The following is a 19,278-nucleotide window of genomic DNA, read 5'->3' as shown; positions in this document are numbered from 1 at the left end:
TTAATTTTGTTGCAAGTCAGGGAATGCTAACAGTACAGCAAAAACTATTACTTCTGAACAGCAGCGCTGTCTGAAATACTAATACTGGTTTATTTCATCGGGACAAGATTTGATAAATCCAGCAAACACGTTTATCGTGGACAAAGGCTTCAAAAATGCAATAAACATCTAAGCTTGTACTCAGACACAAAAAAGGCACTCTGTTTCAGAGGTGCTCGGGAGTCGCAAGAGGTCACTGCACGGTGTTCACTGATCAGACTGCTTTACTAAAAGCCCGAATAGTCGCTTATGTAGGGGTTTAGGTTGTTAAGTTGAGAATCTTGGTTTATATGCCCAGAGGTCACTGAGAGTAGAGTGGGCTTTTTGGTGCTTTAGGATTTCTCAGGTAAAACGAATTTCTAGCAAAATCAATTATTTTGAGGTTTGTAAAAGTCTCCTTGTAATCGTAATATTCTATGTGTTACACTTAAGGTGTTCTGATCTGTAGAACCCCTATGAGATGTGTTTACTAGATGAGAAATTTTAAGTGGTAGAGTTGATTAGTCTGAAGTTTTATAATGCTGCTTCTCCCTCCCATACAATGCCTGATTTGTTATCAAGTGGCTGCTTATGTTGGCCAACTCACGCAGTGGTAGTTTTTTGCTATACTAAATTCTGTGAAATTCTTTTGAGATCCTTTCTAGCCTTCCCTTTGTTTTACTTCCCGGAGGGCAGGTAATGTATCACAGCCAGCTCAATGTTTAACTAATGTTTCATAGGTAGGAAGAGAGGGAGAAAAAAAAACAGGGAAGGGAGAGTGCGTCACTTTGGAGGAGGAGGGTAGCAAAGAAAAATGAGCTTTCTTATACAAATTGTGTGCAGAGGGACCGGCTGCCACGGCTTGGGCGCTTCTCAGTGAGGTCTCGGCTCTCTTCCCTGCTGGCCACGATGCAGGAAGCAGCTGGAGTGCTGAAGGAGGGATTCCTCGTCAAACGGGTGAGTGCTCCGGTTCCCCTTCCCGTGGTTCTGCTCAAACGTGGGAGCAGCCCCTGAGTGGGGACTGGATCAAGCCAGGGCTCGTGGCAAGGCAGCCCGTTGGGCGCTGGGTTTGAGGGGCTCCTGCCTGCTCCTGTCAGAGGAGCTCCTCCAGGTCTGTGCAGATGCGTGCCGGGGGAACTGCATGAGCTGCAGGTGTTCACTACCCTCCCTCGAGTTTCCCTGTGTTGGCGTTTACCCAGAGGAAAGTGAACTAACTACCGGGATTACTCAGTTAGGTATCAGAAAGCCAGTACGTCTGCACCTAGGGCACACCTCTGCATTAAAAAAGTACCTGGCAAACAGCTACATGGCATCAGTGGAAGCAGCTGTGGGAGGATGGAGAGAGGGAAGACATTTTGACAGTCACTTAAGATAGTTTGTGCCTTCTTTAGCAACTCGGCTGAGCAGGGTTTCCCATTTCATAGGAGAGGATGGGGAACACACTGTCCTTTTTGAAGGGGATCAGAACAGTACAAACATAGAAATTTGTTTGAAATAGTTTCTTTCTTCCATGCCCCTCAAGCTGCACTGTAAGAAAATTTTAGCCAAATGTGGAGAAAAGAGCTGGAAGATGGTGTCACAGATTTCAGCCTTTCCAACACTTCTTATAGGACCAAGTCAGTCATAGCTGGGACACAAGAAGGCAACTTAGCAAGGAGCGTAAGCTGCTTTTAGTACCAAGACCGTGTCTCAGTGACTAATAAGGTCCTTGACTGCACACCAAAAATGGGATTCAAAGGTTTGTTCACAGCTAAGCCACACCTTGGGAAATGCTTTTCCGCAGTACGTGGCAGTGCTTCTGGTGCTAACACGCAGGTAATCCTGGTCAGGAGCTCTCCTGGCGGGGCTGCCGGCCATGTGAAGCCGTGCTCTGGGCAGAGAAGGGCTGCACGGCCCCATCCTCCCTTCTGCAGCGAGGGCAGAGCAGTCCCAGCTCCTGCTCTCCTCCCTGGGCTGCAGTTGGGAGACAGGAACAGGTTATTGTCAGCTCACTGAACTGTAGGTGCCAGCAGTCTGTACAACATCACCGGTACACGCAGTCTGATAGGAAGAAGGCTACAAAGAAGATGACTAAAAGAAAGTGAGGGAGAAGGGAACATGGGATCCAGAGGAAAAAATGAGGAAGGGGTGGGATCAGGTAAAGGAAACAGATATTTCTTAGGAAGAAGAGAGCAGAAGCAAGGAGGTGACCTAAATGCATTATAAATGACTGAATTATGTATTGCAATGTATTATAAATGTAAAGTAAACATGTGGAAGCCTGGTAAAGATAAAGAAAAGAAAAGGTAAAGTTGCCTCCTGAAAAAGGGGAAATCTCCAAGAAGGAAAGAAAAGAACCACAGCAAAGAACATACTCTCAGGAAAAATGCCCAGGGGACTTTACAACAGGTGAAAAAAAAATAATAAAAAATAAAAGGCTAAGGGAAGAAGAGAACAAACCCAGGTTAGATAAATTGTATTTAGTATAGACTAGAAGATGTTAGATCTAATATGCTTGGATTTTAGAGACTCTTTACCCCACCTTTTCTTGGTAATTGCTGTTTTTCCCCTTTACTCAGAGAGAATTAATGAGCTTTGATTCCTGCCACGATTGGACCTTGACGTTCCTTTCTTCTAGCTATGCCCACCTTCTCCCAGGTGTCAGACTTTCCTCCACCCAGTGCTTCGCCTGCCGGCTGTAATGCTCCATCGCCTGTAGGAATGCAAGTCAGATCCCCACACCGCAAAGCTGGACCTGACACCATAAGGCAGGACTGAGCCTGTCAGTGCCAGCCCTCCCTCTGCCTGTTCTCCTACAGCCGGGCTGAAGACAGCCGGCGGCTGTTTACAGAGAGGGAAGGAGAGGTTTTGTCTGTATTCTGGTATAACCCAGGAGTCACTCAACAGCAGCCTTCATTCAGTCTTTTGCCATTAAAAAGCGTATTTCCTTGACAGGAAAGAGTAGCACAGGGAATGTTTTAGCTCAGGAGACTGGAGGCAGGTAGAACAGAAATAAATTACTCATTAGCAGAGAGAGGGGACGTAAGGAAAAGCCAAGTCATCCAGCAAAGTGCTCTCAAAACCACTTGGCACCTACAGCCACATCAAAACGACAAAGAATGAAACACATCAAACACCACCCAGGGTCACCAGAGAGGAGGAGTTTGTCTCCAAGAGGCCTCACATAGTTTGGATTTAGTCCTGCTCCTGCCTGGTGCTGTCAGCAAGCAGGTATGGACCTAAATGGCAGATCTCTCAGATAATTCATGTGAGCTTTTGCAAGAAACAATTCTTTCCAGCAAAGAAGTTGTGCTTCCTGGAGAAAGAGCAAAACACCTTTCTATTGTTCCATGATTTTATAGTGATGAAGCTGCGCTATTTTCTTACTAAAACTGTGTCTTTCATGGAGAACAGAACTCATGATGACTTCTTGTCTTTCTTTTCATACAATTCCCTATTAGTTTATGGTATTTTCACCTAAAAAAAAAAAAAAAAAGAAGAAACTATTGTCATTTCTCAATGCTTGTGTTAAAGTCAGCTATATGGGTTTCTTTCCCTCTAGGGACATGTTGTTCGTAACTGGAAAGTAAGATGGTTCGTTCTGCTTCAGGATAAGCTGCTGTATTACAAAATTGAAGGAGGCAAGAAGGAGCCTCATCCAAAGGGCAGGATCCTTCTGGATGGCTGCACTATTACTTGTCCATGCCTGGAATATGAAAACAGACCGGTACGACTGGAAAAATGTATCCCTTCTCAATGACACTCACTTTTTAACTTCTCCCTAGTCTTTTCCTCACCCCCTGAGTTCTTTGATTACTGCAACCATATTGCCGGGGTGTTTCCAGAATTAAGCTTAGCCAAAAGCAAGCTGCCATTAGCAATGTAAGCTGGACAAGCAATGAACTCCCTCATTGTGTCTCTGCTGTTCCCTGTGCCTAAATCTGAGTCACAGCCATTAACAAAAGAAACCAAACCAAAACAATAAAAAACAACCAAGCAAACAAGCAAAAAAACCCCAAACAAACTCCACACACACACAGTGGGAAGAATAAATGTAAATGCATCAGCCCAACAGTGTGTGGAGCGAGGACAGGGACAGCTCAATAAGATCTGAGGAGGATGGGAAACTGGGAAACTTATCTATGGTAGTTGCCTTAAACCCTCGCTGTATCCATAGGACACTCCTGGGCAGCCAGGACAGACGCCCTTTTCCTTTGCCTATGGGACTTTGCTGCTGTGGAAAGTTTCCAGCAAGAAGGGTCTGGAAGGGAAAGTGCCTCTGGCGCTTCTCCGCTCAGCCGTGGGTAGCGGCAATGCAGACTTCCTCTGAGCGGGGACAGAAAGGAAATGACTGTGTCAATTGCTGACTATTTTGGTACTTCTTATGGCAGAGCGAGCCTAGGGAGAGTTTGTAGTTGTTGAAACTAGAGAACCGTATGTGGAAAGCTCCATAGTCAGCAGCACGCTTCTATGCAGTCCAGGATCTGGGTGGTCTCCGAGTACCACAAGCTCCACGCATGCAAACCATGCTTGGCACCGAAAACCCTGGGATTTGGGGTAGGGGGGAAGAAAAAAAAACCCCAGAGTTCTGCCCACCATCCTTCTGGCCAAGAATTGCTCTGTACTGCTCAGGTGGGATGCCGTATCAGGCTTATCTGTGTCACTTGGGCCAGTGCTAAAAGAAGTAAAACGCAAGTAGAGGACAATAGCTAAATGATGTTATTGCTTTGCACTTCTTTCTTCACAGCTACTCATCAAACTTAAGACAAAAACCAACACAGACTATTTCCTTGAATGTTGCTCCAGGGAGGAGCGAGACTCTTGGGCTTTGGACATCACTGGAGCTATTCATGCTGGTCACCCAGTACAGGTACAAGAGCTTCACAAAATGAAGAACTCCTTCAAACTACTAGAGAATATCAGTCTCCAGTAAGTGTATACGGTTTCTCCTTCTCCTATTGCTGTAGTCTGCAAAACGCCTGAACTGATGGATGGGAAGGGTCGAGGGAAGCTCCTCTGCACAGATCCGCTCCCATGTGGTCAGGAGCCTCTAAACTGGCTACTCTGCCCAGGTTTGCACGCGCTTTTGCCAGGGCACAGGAATGCACTTTTTCATCACCAACATTTTTTGGGGGAAGGCGGGGGGAGTGTATGTGGATTCTTCACATGCACCAAGAACCTCACTGCTGGCTTGAAGACCTTCCTAGTCAGCTGCAGAGGTTCTCATTGGGGAGATGCATTACCTCAGAAGATGTGATGTCAGGGAAAGACTGAGCAATGACATTGTTCATGCTGCGTTGATGAGCTTTCAAAGCTGACAGCCAGAATCCAGGCTAGGATTTTTAGGGTGCATCATATTAAACAAGAGGAAACAGAGAACTTAATAAGAAGTAGAAAGATTGTGTGAATTAGATTTGTGTTGAGAAGGTAAATGGAGGCTGACTATAACTTAGTTTGAAGTGCTTTAAATGGAAGGGTACTTAGTGAGGCATCTTGTTTAATGCTGCTATTGGGAGAATAAAGTTTTCCTACATCGTACGTAGGATGAAACTTATAGGAGAGTATGTTGGTAATCATTAGGACTGACAGGCAAGTATGTGACAGTTTCTGCCTGTGCTTCTATTCTAGTAATGTTGTCCCGTGTTCTCTTTTACAGTCACATAGTGGAGAAAATGTGTGACAACAGTACTGGAATTAAGCTGACCCGCAACTTGGAGCAAGGCAACAGATACAAAGAGACCTTCACAGGTACACCTGCCGTGGGCAAAGAGCTTCCTCGCATCTGACGTGCCACACTGCAGTGACAAGGGAGCTACTGTACTGCCTTCATGGCGGAATCAGTTGTGGCCCAGTGGCAAGTACTGGTGCAGCCAAGTTCTCTGACACCTTTCTCTTTGGATACATGGAAGCACACGTAGGACCCCACACTTTTGGTCAACCTTGCACTTCATTGACAGTTTTTGTGATGGTGCCAAAATATTTCAGCAAATGAAGGCCTGTGTGGCAGGAGACCATCTGTCTCACCTTGGAAGAGCACCTTGCCTTGGTATGAGAGCTGCCTTTCTCCCTGCAGGTTCTGCCCTGGTGGACTGGCTCATCTCCCATAGCTTTGCTGTGTCACGATTCGAGGCCGTCACCTTGGCATCCATGCTGATGGAGGAGAACTTCATCAAACCCGTGGGAGCCCGCAGCACTGAGGCCATGCGCTTCAGTGACCTCTCTGAGCAGTTCCTTGATGACTCCACCGCACTGTACATGTTTGTAAGTGAGGTAGCTGCCGACAGAGGTGCCTCCTCTGCCCCTCATCACACACGTGATCTGGGGCAGCGGTAAAGGGGGCACGCACAGCGTGCAACCAAAAGCAAAATACGCGGGCTGTGAAAGTAAATACAGAAGGAGCAGCTCTAGGCTTTTGATAGTGCTAACCCTTGCGCTTTTGCTGGAGACAAGTAGCTGCATGGATATGGAGGGATCTACAAATAACATAATTAGGCATTAAAAGGGGGGTGTCCCTCGAGTGCAGTGCTGTGTCTGCATTTAACGGAGCCGTGCTGTAGTTATGCTAACGCTCAAGGCCGCAGTGCGTGTGTAGGTTTTACAGCTGTAATTTGTTGCTTGAAAATCTTGGACCTGCAAAGCTTAGCAGCATGGCTACAGAGTAGAATTTACTTGGGAAATATGAGCTAAAAACAGCTCAAGGAAAATAAAATGTACTTTTTTTTTAAATTGAAAAGCAGAACAATCTTTTCCCTCTTTGCAGGCTGAGAACAGCAACAAAAATATCAGTTCCAAGGAAGAGCTACAATTTAACATCGCTGAATTAAGTGGCACAATTGTGAAGCAAGGATTCTTAGTGAAGCAGGTAAATACAGTTTTTGAACCTTCTCTGGGAAATAAGAAAAACGACAGCTCTTGGGACTTCCTAGAAAATAAATGTGATTTATGCAAGCACGCCTGGGGAGTTGTGGCAAGCAGAGATAACTTTGCCTGTCAGCACTACTATCAGAGCTCGTGTGGTGAAGAGTATCTAGTTATAAAGACGTAAGCTATGGAACTTGCTGCTCAGGCAGGATTCAGTAGATATTCTGTATATATTGAGTGTAAACTGGAAGGTATGAAATCGTATCAAAAGCAAGAGTCCCACACAAACTCCAAATCCCAGCAGAGGCGTTATATTCACTTCCAAGCAGATCCACTGTTCCTGTGGTCTAACCAGTCCCACGTGGGTCGTGTGAGCAGCTACAGTGTTCTGCTGGCCACAGACAAATTTCAAGGCTGAGTAGACTGACATTTGCATGAAGCGGACATTAACCTGTGGACGGTCACTCATGTACACATGGATGCTCTAGAGGTGGTGAGACCCGTTTTCTTTGGGCATAATTACCTGCTAGCAGTAACTGTTTACAGGATCCCACCCTTAGGCTGCAAGATTTAGTTTCTCACCCTTGCTATGAACAAGATGAGGATCAATCACGCATAACGTAGCCACCTGCAGGGCTGGTGGGGAGCCGGGTGTCAGGAGCCACTGGGGGATCCCCACGGGGCTGACAGGGCAGCACCCCCGTCACCACGGGACGTGAGAGCTGCCCAGGAACCTCTGCCCATGGTCAGGAGCGGTAAGGGGCAGCCCCCAGCGGACCCAGCACCAGACCCCCGGGAGCTGGGGGATGCTCTCAGGGCCTGTGCCAGGCGTGCAGTGCTGCCCTGCACCGTCAGCAGCTGAGAGGGCTGGGGGGGGAAAGGGTGAAGAGCTGCAAAAGGACCTGGCATAACCTCTTCAGAGCACGCACAGCATGGGTTTTTAATCCAAGACCCATATTTAATCTGAAATTAAGAGCAAGAATCAGGTATATAATCACTTGGTCCTGTCACTCTGCTTTCTTGGTTCTCAGCACAAGGAAGGGAGAGAGTAAAGAATTATCCTTCTATGAAGAAGGATGTTAAGCAGAAAATCCTGGGAGTTACTAAAATGTCAGAAAATTTTTTCCTCTGTTAGCTCCAAACCCTCTTTTTTTGGTACCTATTTAGGTCCCCCCTACAGCCTGCAGGAAAATGGCCATTGCAGAAGGTATTTACTGGTGGTAACTTTAATTCTGTTGCTTTGCAGGGGCACAAGAGGAAAAACTGGAAGGTGAGGAAATTTGTCTTGAGAGCTGATCCTGCTTTTTTGCACTACTATGACCCCACTAAGGTATGTGAGTGGGGAATTACTGCCCCCAGGAATCCTCTCATAGACCTAAACATTATAATGAGAATACAGTTATGGTGTAAATGTTTCTCTCACCCAAATCCACTTCCATGTTTCTCTATCCATTTCCTGGGGAATGAGACATCTCTGGCCTTACCCTGGGAGGTCGTCCTTGTAGGATTTTCTATCCCTGCATCTTCCCTCCTGTCTTTTCCCCAGTGAGATTCCTTTTCCTTAGCCAAGGGGCAGCAGTCTTCTTGGGATCAGTCTTTTGCTGTACCCACACAGTCTGGGACTGTGCTCCTGCAGGGATTCATCCTGGGCTGTGATCGTTCTGGGCTGACATCCCACCACTTGAGAGTCATGCTGCTACTGAGATTTTTTACATTCTTATTCCACCATTGAATAGGGTCTCCTTGATGCTTAAGTATTTATAGGAATTTCTGCTATTTAAACTTGCTCAGAGAATAGTAAAATTTATTTTCATGGATATAATAATCAATGTGAGCAACCCAGAGAGCATGTGGATCCATCAGCCCCGGATACATAGGGTACCACAAAGCCCAACGGGTTGCTAAAAGAACATGTATAGAAATGCTTCATGTGACTTTTAAAGAAAACACAAACAACATAACAGTGAAAAGAGCTTATAGAGCTCATTCATTTTTTGTTGACTGTTTCTTTGTGGGGTTTTTCTGCACTGAAATTAACACTTGTAATGCTATAAACTCAAACTGCAGAATCTGAAGATCAGACAAGAGAGCCAGCCTACTAGTGAAAGCAGTCAATATTTTCCCGCCCGGCAAGCTAAAAACTTGCAGAAATATCTTTTTTTTTAATATGGGTTGTTATTGATAAGACTATAAATAAGTTTTAAATATGATTGTTGGCTGACCCTTGTGTTTTAATTGATCTCCACCATTCCCAGCTATCTCAGAGAAATATCTGAGACTGAAATAACATAGTAATGCATTTAATTGCATGTCCAAATTGACTTATCTTGTGGCATGGATGATTTATATCTGGAAAGACTGGCATTACAACTCCACCTTCATAAAAATAATTGATGTGCTCTGGGAAATTATTCTAATGATGATATTTTCCAGATAAGCCTCATTTCCTTTTTCTTTGCAGGAAGAAAACAGACCGGTAGGTGGATTTTCTCTTCGTGGCTGTCTTGTCTCAGCTCTGGAGGACAACGGAGTCCCAGCAGGTAAGCATGAGTCTCTAAACTTTCATACACATGTATTTATGCCATAGCAATACAGTCTTTGGGTGTGGGTTTATGTGTATGGCTGTCTGTATGCACAAGTGTGGTGATCTTTCCTCTCCCCTTGCAAGCAACAGAACAGGCGTATCATAAAAAATCCCCATACTGCTGGGTTGTCCATACCAGAGGGGATTTTTTTTAAGCGTTATTTCCACATATCTTGGATGTTTCCCTTTTTATGGTCCTTTCTCAGTCAAATGACCTCTGAGACAGTCCTAAGACACTGATTAACATTCCAGAGTTAACAGACAAAGAGGAAACACTGTCTTTTTGGAAGTTGTTTAACTCTAAGTCTTGAGGCATCCCCTGATGTCATCCCTTTTCTGTGTGTCCTTTCTGCTTATGCTATTGCCTTTTCCTTTTTGATCTGCTAGAACCCAAATGCAGGGGAGGCATAAAGACAGCAATACAAAAAACAGCTCTGCAAGTGAAAATGCTTAGCTTAGGCATTCGTCTAGAACCTCAGCCACACAGATAAGTATTTCTGCTGTTAAAGCAGTTTATTTTCTGACAGTAAGCACAATGTGTGGATCTCGAATAAGGAGCATCTTTCTAAAGACAAAAGAAATTCCGTGATTCTGTGAGAGGGTTTGAAAAAGATACAGATGAGGGTGGGGTGCCATGAGGAACAACAGAGCTCCTTGACAAGAGGCACTCAAAGATGGGCAGGAGCAAATCTAATCTACTGCACAAACTGGTAGGGAGTTTATCCCTCTATGGTGTAACTCAAGCAAGAGTCTTCATCTAAACAGCAGATATTTCATATATGAAGTGTAGTAGTTCAGACAGTCTGTGTGAACAGGGGTGTCTGTACTATATTTTGCAGAAGGGAAATCAAAGACACAAGAGCTTTAGATGTCTTATCCATAATGAAATGGAAAGGTCTGAGAGCCTAATTCACTAAATTAAAATTCTTCCCTATGAAGCTTTGTATCTGCCACAGAGCATTTCTCTGTGCACCTTCCCAATCTGTGATTTACCTTTTTTTTTCTCTGCAGGAGTGAAGGGCAACGTGCAAGGCAATCTCTTCAAAATCATCACCAAGAATGATGTTCATTATTACATCCAGGCCAGCTCCAAGGCAGAGCGAACACAGTGGATTGAGGCAATCAAACCATTGACATGAGTAAGGTCGACTCCATGCCAAATGACAAGTCACACTTGTGTCACAGAACCAATCATAGAATCTTCATGGTTGGAAGGGACCTTTGAGATCATGGAGTCCAACCATACACACACAAAAAAACCCTCCCTACAATCTCTGTCACTAGAGCATGCCCTGAAGTGCCAAATCTACACGTTTCTTAAATACCTCTAGGGATGGAGACTCAACCACCTCCCTGGGCAGGTTGTTCCAGTGCCTGGCCACTCTTTCAGTAAAGTAATTCTTCCTAATATCTAATCTAAACCTCCCCTGCCACAACTTCAGACCATTTCCTCTGGTCCTGTCATTATTCACCTGGGAGAAGAGGCCAACACCCACCTCTCTACATCCTCCTTTCAGGTAGTTGTAGAGGGCAATGAGGTCTCCCCTCAGCCTCCTCTTCTCCAAGCTAAACATGCCAGCTCCCTCAGCCTCTCCTCATATGACCTGGTCTCCAGACCCCTCACCAGCCTGGTAGCTCTCCTCTGGACACGCTCCAGCACTTCAACGTCCCTCTTGTACAGAGGGGCCCAGAACTGGACACAGTACTCGAGGTGAGGCCTCACCAGTGCCGAGTACAGAGGCACGATCACTTCCCTGCTCCTGCTGGCCACGCTGCTCCTGATACAGGCCAGGATGCTGTTGGCCTTCTTGGCCACCTGGGCACACTGCTGGCTCATGTTAAGCTGGCCATCCACCAGCACCCCCAGGTCCTTTTCTGCCGGGCAGCTTTCCAGCCACTCTTCCCCAAGCCTGTAGGGTTGTTTGGGGTTGTTGTGATTGAAATGCAGGACCCGGCACTTGGCCTTATTAAACCTCATACAATTGCCCTTGGCCCATCAATCCAGCCTGCCCAGGTCCCTCTGTAGAGCCTTTCTACCCTCAAGCAGATCAACACTCCCACCTAGTTTGGTGTCATCTGCAAACTTACTGAGGGTGCACTCAATCCCCTCATCAAGATCATAGATAAGGATACTAAGCAAAACTGGCCCCAAAAATGAGCCCTGAGGGACACCACTGGTGACCGGCTGCCAAGAAGATTTCACCCAATTCACTTGTGACCAAGTTTCCTGCTCTCATTGTCTGGGAGTGTTCTTTTACCCTTAGATAGTCTGTTTTTGTTATTTGTATTGCTATAGCACCTAGTAATTCCTGGCAGACCAGCATCCTAGGTGCCTGGGAGTCACGTAGATTCAGAATAATTCCCACCAAGAACTTATCATCTAACCAAGAGACAAAAGACAACAGGTGGATACAGACAAAAGGACTTTACAAGGAAGCAATGAGATATAATATTCCAAGATGGAAGAAAAGAATTCTTTTGTACAAGTATTCAGTCTATAGCTGACAGATCCAGGTTGTGCTTTATCCTAAAGCAGAAATGTCTTGCTCTTTTCCCCTTTATAAAGGGGCTCATAAACTTAATTGGTTAAGACTGACTGAATCACAGTCATGAAAGGTCCTGGTGTCTGAGGCTGCCTTTCTTCGTATAACAAAAGGGTCTTGTGCTAAGCCACAATCCAGCTGCCAGGATAATCGCTATTGTGAAACAAACCAGGCGTCTGTCTGTCCATCCAGCTGCTCTACCATTTGGTTCCCCATTAGCCTGGAAAAGACCAAAGGGTCCTCCTCTCCAGTATATGGATTATTCTTGTGCTGTTGGTAATGGCCCATAGCAGTACAGGATCCTGAGTATCAAATCAGACCAGTGGCAGTTATTCCAGACACTCACTGGTCCTGAATGTACTGGAAGAAATCGCTCAGCCGTAAAAGCAATGCTTTTCCTCCTGATTATCACTGTAAGTCCATTTCTGTGGAGCACCATTAGGACCGAGAACTCTAATAGCAGTTCTGGCTATTACTTTTTCTATTTTAAGCCATTACATTTTCCTTTATTTGTCTAGTACACTTGACTTTGATATCACTAAATATAAAAAAAAAGTTCAGTGCATTTGAATCTCCTGTGATCTTTGGACATGATTTTTCTCAGAGAGGGCAGTTTGAGTATATGAAAATGGTTTAATACACTGTAAATCTACATTTATATTGAAACTAAGACATTCTCCACAACACCAGAAGGTAGAATGGAATGTATGAGATGGTTAAAACACCCAACCATCCTGCTGGTACACTATTTTCATAGAATTCCTCATGTTATCTGAGTACCTGTATCTGACAGCCAGACTCTGCAGAGCCTCCAAAAGCCCTCTGAAGACAGCATGCTATATATCTTCCTTGAAGTCACAGAGGAATTTAATAGACCTCTATCCACAGAACCACCTCTTTGCAGACTTTTTGTTCTCCAAGTTATGTATTGGAAAAAAATTCTCTTCATCTAGAGGCTTTCTGCTTCATCCTGTGTTATAACCAACCCATCATAACAGAGCCAAAGGCAGCAGCTATGATATATGCTTATATATGTATTAGAATAGCTATGTATTTTGGACTTTTTTCTAAATCTACAGCAATGAAATAACAGCACAACACTCACGTGCATTCAAATACTTAACAGAGCTGGTAAAGAAGTTTGCCAGCAAAAATGCAGCTTTAATTAGATACAAGAATGGGCAATGCAGTTTCAGCTACAGATACCATTTCCTAGGGCTGGTGCAGAGAAGACTGTGAAATCCACAGCTGCCGAAACCTTTCAATTCATGAGAACTCTACCTGCAAAAGACAGGGATGGAGGTAAGGCATTTATTGCTCTGTACCGGGAAGCACAAATGGCTTTGTGCTGACTGAGCAGAGCTTCCAGGAAAAGCAATTCCTTCCTGATAACGTAAGCCTTGCTGGGGCCCACCAGACTCCCTTATTCACTTATAAGGAAATCTTCTGCTTCTCTCTTCTGAGTCCCACCACCTGCATACTGTCCAGTTCTAGTCACAAAGGTAACAGCCAGCCCACCACAGAGAACTTAGCTCTGCCAGCTGGCGTGCCTCGGGGGTTAGGGGAGCATGAGGATGTGAGATACTGCATAGCATCATAAATCTTGCAGTTTGGGAGGCTGAGAGAGTATCTCAGCAGAGGCCCTCTGATATTTCTGGACCCACACCTCTGCAATTGCTGAGTCTATATGAGAGAAAAAAAAGCATATGTTTCAAACACATCAACAAATGAGAAAGATACAGTTCCCGCTCTCCAGAATCAGAAAGGGGAAAAAGATAAAGCATTTCTCAGACGGGAGAAAGTACATTTGCCTCTGTCCTCTGGTGATATTGTGGTCTCCTTTTTTTCAAGCCACTTTGGTAAGCTTGATGTCGCCTGTGATCTGCAAAGCTTTCACCAAGTTCAGGGGCTGAATGCGGTGAGTGAAGTCACAGAGCTGCCGCCCATCAAGCAAGACTCGTATTTGCTGGTGTTCACATAAGAGCTCCATCTGCAATGGAAAAAGACAGGGGATGGTGTCAGAGACAAGCGGCGGAGCTGATTTCACCAGCATGGACTTAGAACCCCATGTGATGGGGACAGTGAAGCACAAAGTCTACCCATTCTTCTGAAATGCCCCTAATAAATAACCTACCCTCTGCTGAGATGATACTGTAAAGCTCCTCGTAGTGAGTTCTGTCACTAAGACTAGAGAAAGGAAAGGATCTTTCCCATCAGGGCTTGAACTCTTTCTCTCTGTGCCATACTAGACTAGTTAACCTCAATTTCCATAGTTAACTATTTATGGTCATATACATAGCCTTCAGCCTTTTTCCCCACCTTTTCTCCACCCTAATCATAGTACTCCCAAACATACCTTAAATGTGTCGCCTGCCGTAAATGGGAAGTAGGGAATAGTCTTCTCTTCTCTTCCCCATTTCCCAGCAATTCGTGCATTTCGGGTGATGGATTTGTCACTAAAGTTTACTGTAAATAACAGCCCAACATCTTTGCTTGCATCCAGTGGGTCACAGAGCAGAGTCACTGAAAAGCTGAAAAAACAATTAAACGACTGGGACTTCCAGAAATGTAAAAAAGGACGTGGTAAGCACGTCAGATGCCTATAAACATTAGAGACAGCTATTGATTTCTTGTCAAACTGAAACACGGGATTCCTACAGGGACTGTGCACAGGTTTAAAAACTGCAGAAAGGGATGAGAACAGACGGTCTTTGTTTCTCCTCCGCTTTCTGGTAGGATGCTAGTGACTTTTGATGTTGCTTTCCCCCTCCTGTAACTGGAATCAAACGCATTTGTGAGTGAGCCAATTCCAATTTGTATCCCAAAAGAGGTTATGGAAAACTCTTCACTAGTATTGACTGCACTGGAATTGATCACTGTATATGCAAAAAAGGTGTAATGACAGCACACTTGCTGTCATCCAGACTAAACACAGCAATGAACCTGCACTTCCTGTGTCGAAACCACTGGTTTTCAAGCGGTGTTGATTTGAGACCCCAGCAGACAACCAAGGTGTGAGTTCAAAATTACACTTCTTCCTGGAGGAGAAATGCCCTTTGTGTGCCCCCTCTGGTTTGCATTAGATAAGGGCAAGGAGTAGAAAACACTGGCGCAGCAGCCAGAGGATCCAAAGAGCGAATTATTTCACACCCTTTTAATCTCAATCTAAAAGCAGGAAAGTTAAACAAACAGAGCTATAAATTATGAATCTATACGACTTTCTTCCACCCAAAGAGCACAGACCCTCAAGAAATCATTTGAATTGAGAAGACAGGTAGCAGTACACATGGCAGGGGTGAAGCCCCCACCAGCCGCTTCACCTACCTCTTGGGGTTGGAGTGTACTACCCCTATGACCGTCAGTTTCATGGCTGGTCTCAGGCCACCTTTAATTTCACCAACATACTGCTCCACCTGCAGAGAACAGTGAAAACTTGCTGTGGTAGGTCACGCCGAGGGTAAACCGTCTTCAGCAGCTGCTTTGGTCACCTCATATAGCTTGATTTTATTTTTACACATGCAAAAGAATTTAAAAATATTTCCAGCCTAAAATACTTCTTGCGCTTTTGGTATAAATTCTGTCAGTTCTGGTATTTGAGGTGAGCAAGAGGGCCACCATAGCTGGTAAGGAGGCATCGGCTGCCTGACAGGACTGCCGGCTCCGGCGGGCGGTTTCTGACCAAAACTGCTGTCCATAAGATGTGTGGCCGCTGCTGGTGCTCTACCTGACCGATATGTGTGACTGACGACCCTGACAGCATGTCTTGAGTGAGAACAGCCACCACTGACTTCAGGGGACTGACGCCGCTCCCCAAGACCAGAGGAGGTCCGGCAAGCGCTGTGGTGACCCATGCCTCTCACGAGTGACAGGACCCAGATCACTGACACGGCCGGGACAAGCCCGTGAGGGCTGCTATGGTCCAGTGAGACAATAAATCTGGTCGCAGCAGATCAAAAGCTTTGTGGCAGCATGACGCAGAGTGCAGGCTCTACGTGAACTGACACCAGTGGGCTTTACGTGGGGACAGACAGCCTCTGTCCTCCTCCACAAGACCACAAAGCCAGCACAGATGCTGCACTGATGCAGTGTTTTGGCAGAAACACAACCATGTCCTCACATCTGAGCCCAGCCACAGCTCTCCCCATCACTTTTTCAAAGCCAGAAAAGGGCTCCCCAGTGGATCTACCTTTGTCCCGCTACACTGAGACCTGTAGTTGCAAACTCCACCCGAAGATCAGAGCTACCTCTACTTCCTCCAAGTAATTCTCTAACAGCTTTGATGGTCAGTGGAGAAACTAATACAGGCGATGGCTGACATGAAAAAACAAGAGAGAGCTTGGAAACAAGTGATAGGAACGTTTTGAGACTTCAGCTTCAGAAATATCTGCAAAATGTAAATGCTGGAATACTACACTGCAGCACGTAATCACTCCCCATGCAGAGTCACTTAGAAAGAAGGTGCTATAAAACGCTAAGCGTTATTAGCAATTTGCATAACGCTGATAATATTCCAAGGCAATGCACAGCAGACCCTGGTTTTAGATAAAAAGCGCTCTATCGTCCCAGTGTTCCAAGGTAAAAATTCAGACATTTTTTGCTAGAAGACCTGCACAATACATGTATTTTGACTATAAGAAGCACTACATCAGCATGGAAACCCACAGACTTCTGTTCACAGCAAACGGGCTTCCATTCAAGTGTAAGTTGCTATGGGTATTTCATACGTACTTTTACATTTTGGAAAAAACATAACCGATATTAGATTTTTAAATTCTTGAATGACAGTTTGCTTAATGGAAACACAAATTCAAGATGAAGACTGTTTTGCATATACTCCATTCCCTAATTTCAATGTACTAGTTATATCTTCTGCTAAGATCCCCTTAAACAATTTGTTTTCCCACCTTGATATTTACATCCAGCCACCTTTACAACTTCGCAGATATATTAATAAACCTCTAATTGCTAACAAGGCCAATACTGGAAGAAATGAATTAAAAAGTACTTTCAAAAATGACAGCACTACTGCTGATAGTAATGTACATTTACCCTTGCCAAAGTGGGCAGGTGACTGTAACAAAAGAAAAGCACCAGCCACCTGAAATGTCTTATGTGAGGGAGCAGCTCTTCAAGTAAGGAGTCTGACTGTAAGGAGATACTTTAAGTTGAATAAAGCAATTAGACAGTGGGTAATATGTACAGAAGATCCCAGGCTAAATGAACTTCAGCCTCATACAGGTCCTGGGTCCCACTAAAGCTCCTTCCTTGCCTACCTACACAAGAGAGAAGATACAAAATAATACCCCAAATTGAAAACGGACATTGAGAAATTCCGCAGAGCTGCACCATAGTAAGCACCATCACTAAAGGCACACGGAATCAGAACTGAACAGATTGAACAATGACCACCACATGGTTTCAACATGTACAGCTTGTCCAGCATGGCTGAAGTCAGTTCAAAGGCATGGCTACCCACGCACCATTTCTCTGCTGACATTGAGTTGACAGTACGGGTGAAAAATACTGAGGATGCCACAGGAGATAACGGTACAAACTCCTGCAGCAGCATATTATGGGGTTTATTGGTGGATCCCAGCCTGTGCACACGTACATAGCCCCCTTCCCATATTTTCCGTTCAGGAGCCCTGGGGACTCATTCAGTCACTTACTTTGGGACACCTCTCCTCTGTCATCACCGCTCTGCCTCTTACACTTGCCTCCGTCGCAGCAGTCCCCAGAGGAGTTTTTGTTTTGTGTGTCAGGACAAAAAAAAACCAAACAAAAAGCCCGGAATAAAGGGAGGATGTTGCGGGGAGGGGGGGGCGCTTATCTCTGCCCGACACCGTCTGGACACCACCCAGCTGAGCAGCTGAGTCACGGCTCTCCGCGCCTCGTCCCACCGGGGAACCTCACAAACAAGGCAGCCAGTGATGGTGAGAGGGCAGTGGGACCACTAGGGTGGGCAGAGCCCTGCCGCCCCGCACAGGAGTGCCAGGCAAGCCGATGGCTGCGGCTGTAGCTCTACCTATACCTACACATTTTTATATAAGTATTTAAAATCATATGTGGGTGTGCATAACATACTGTATTTGCATATGTAATACATATAAATAACATGCCATTTATTTCTTTTGCTACAATTTCTGCCCTCTCTCAAAGCGGTTAATATATATAAAACTTAAGAAGGCCAACCACATCCTGGGCTGCATCAAAAGCAGCGTGGACATTAGGTCGAGGGAGGAGATTCTGCGCGTCTACTCTGCTCTGGCAAGACCCCACCTGGAGTACTGCAGCCAGCTCTGGAGTCCTCAGCACAAGAAAGGCATGAACCTGCTGCAGAGGGTCCAGCGGAGGGCCATGAAGATGATCAGAGGGCTGGAGCACTTCTGCTATGAGGACAGGCTGAGAGAGTTGGGGTTGTTCAGCCTGGAGAAGAGAAGGCTCCAGGGTGACCTTGTAGCGACCTTCCAGTACCTAAAGGGGGCCTACAGGAGAGATGGGGAGGGACTCTTTTATCAGGGAGTGTAGTGACAGATGGGGGTAATGGCTTCAAACTGGAAAAGGTTTGATTTAGCTTAGATATTGGGAAGAAATCCTTTACTGTGAGGGTGGTGAGGCAGTGGGACAGGCTGCCCAGAGAAGCTGTGGATGCCCCATCCCTGGAAGTGTTCAAGGCCAGGCTGGATGAGGCTTTGCGCAGCCTGGTCTAGTGGGAGGTGTGCCCAGGGCAGGGGGGTTGGAACTAGATGGTATTTAATGTCCCTTCCAACCTAAACCATTCTATGATATAGCCACACACGCAGAGAGTGAGTGTGAAGTATAGGGTTATAGACATATACAAGGGTTAAACACACACACACGTATGTGTATACCCCTATATATATACCCCTCCCTCTATAGGTACGTATATATACTATACGTGTATATCACCTCCCGTCCGAGGACGACGGACAGAGCCCCCACCCCACACCTCCTACAGCCGCCGACGCTTCCGGGGCGAGCGGCACGCAGCGCAGAGGGGCGGTACCCCTGCGTGCCGGGGGAGGGCGGAGCTTCGAGCGACAGCCAATCAGAACCACGAGAGGCCGGAGCACGGGGCGGAGCTGTCATGCGGTGAGAAGCGGGCGCGGGGCGCGCCGGCGGGCGGGGGCGGTAGTGGCGGGAGGGGAGGGCGGGGCTTGCGCTGCCCGGGTTCCTGAGGCGGCGTCAGGCGCCCCAAACAAACATGGCGGTTTATTTACATTCTGCTCGGCCAATGGGCGGGCGCCTGCCCGCGTGCCCGCCCGGCGGCGC

General features: G+C 46.0%; 2 protein-coding genes across 3 annotated transcripts; one reads left to right on the top strand and one right to left on the bottom strand.

Moving 5' to 3' along the window:
* Window positions 1-861: 861 nt before the first annotated feature.
* On the top strand, window positions 862-10,813 carry PLEK2 (pleckstrin 2). The gene is made up of 9 exons (XM_074584897.1): window positions 862-975; window positions 3,560-3,724; window positions 4,745-4,926; window positions 5,654-5,745; window positions 6,071-6,258; window positions 6,758-6,859; window positions 8,105-8,188; window positions 9,320-9,398; window positions 10,454-10,813. Exons 1-9 carry the CDS (start codon window positions 928-930, stop codon window positions 10,579-10,581), a joined length of 1,068 nt encoding a protein of 355 aa, XP_074440998.1. The 5' UTR covers window positions 862-927; the 3' UTR covers window positions 10,582-10,813.
* Window positions 10,814-11,989: 1,176 nt separating this feature from the next.
* LOC141742490 (galectin-related protein A-like) lies at window positions 11,990-17,770 on the bottom strand. 2 transcript variants are annotated; one of them, XM_074584906.1, is made up of 5 exons: window positions 17,655-17,770; window positions 15,310-15,398; window positions 14,342-14,516; window positions 13,791-13,975; window positions 11,990-13,266 (listed from the first exon to the last, which is right to left on the bottom strand). In XM_074584906.1, the coding sequence occupies exons 1-4, from the start codon at window positions 17,676-17,678 to the stop codon at window positions 13,832-13,834; spliced, it is 432 nt and encodes a 143-aa protein (XP_074441007.1). In that variant the 5' UTR covers window positions 17,679-17,770; the 3' UTR covers window positions 11,990-13,266; window positions 13,791-13,831. The 2 variants fall into 2 exon arrangements, with proteins under 2 accessions (XP_074441007.1, XP_074441006.1); XM_074584905.1 differs by having other exon boundaries at window positions 11,990-13,975.
* Between the last annotated feature and the right edge of the window lie 1,508 nt (window positions 17,771-19,278).

Source organism: Larus michahellis, chromosome 4, assembly GCF_964199755.1.
Source record: "Larus michahellis chromosome 4, bLarMic1.1, whole genome shotgun sequence".
Classification (NCBI taxonomy): domain Eukaryota; kingdom Metazoa; phylum Chordata; class Aves; order Charadriiformes; family Laridae; genus Larus; species Larus michahellis.
Note: the sequence above shows the minus strand (reverse complement) of the source record. Positions and strands in the feature narration are given on the sequence as shown.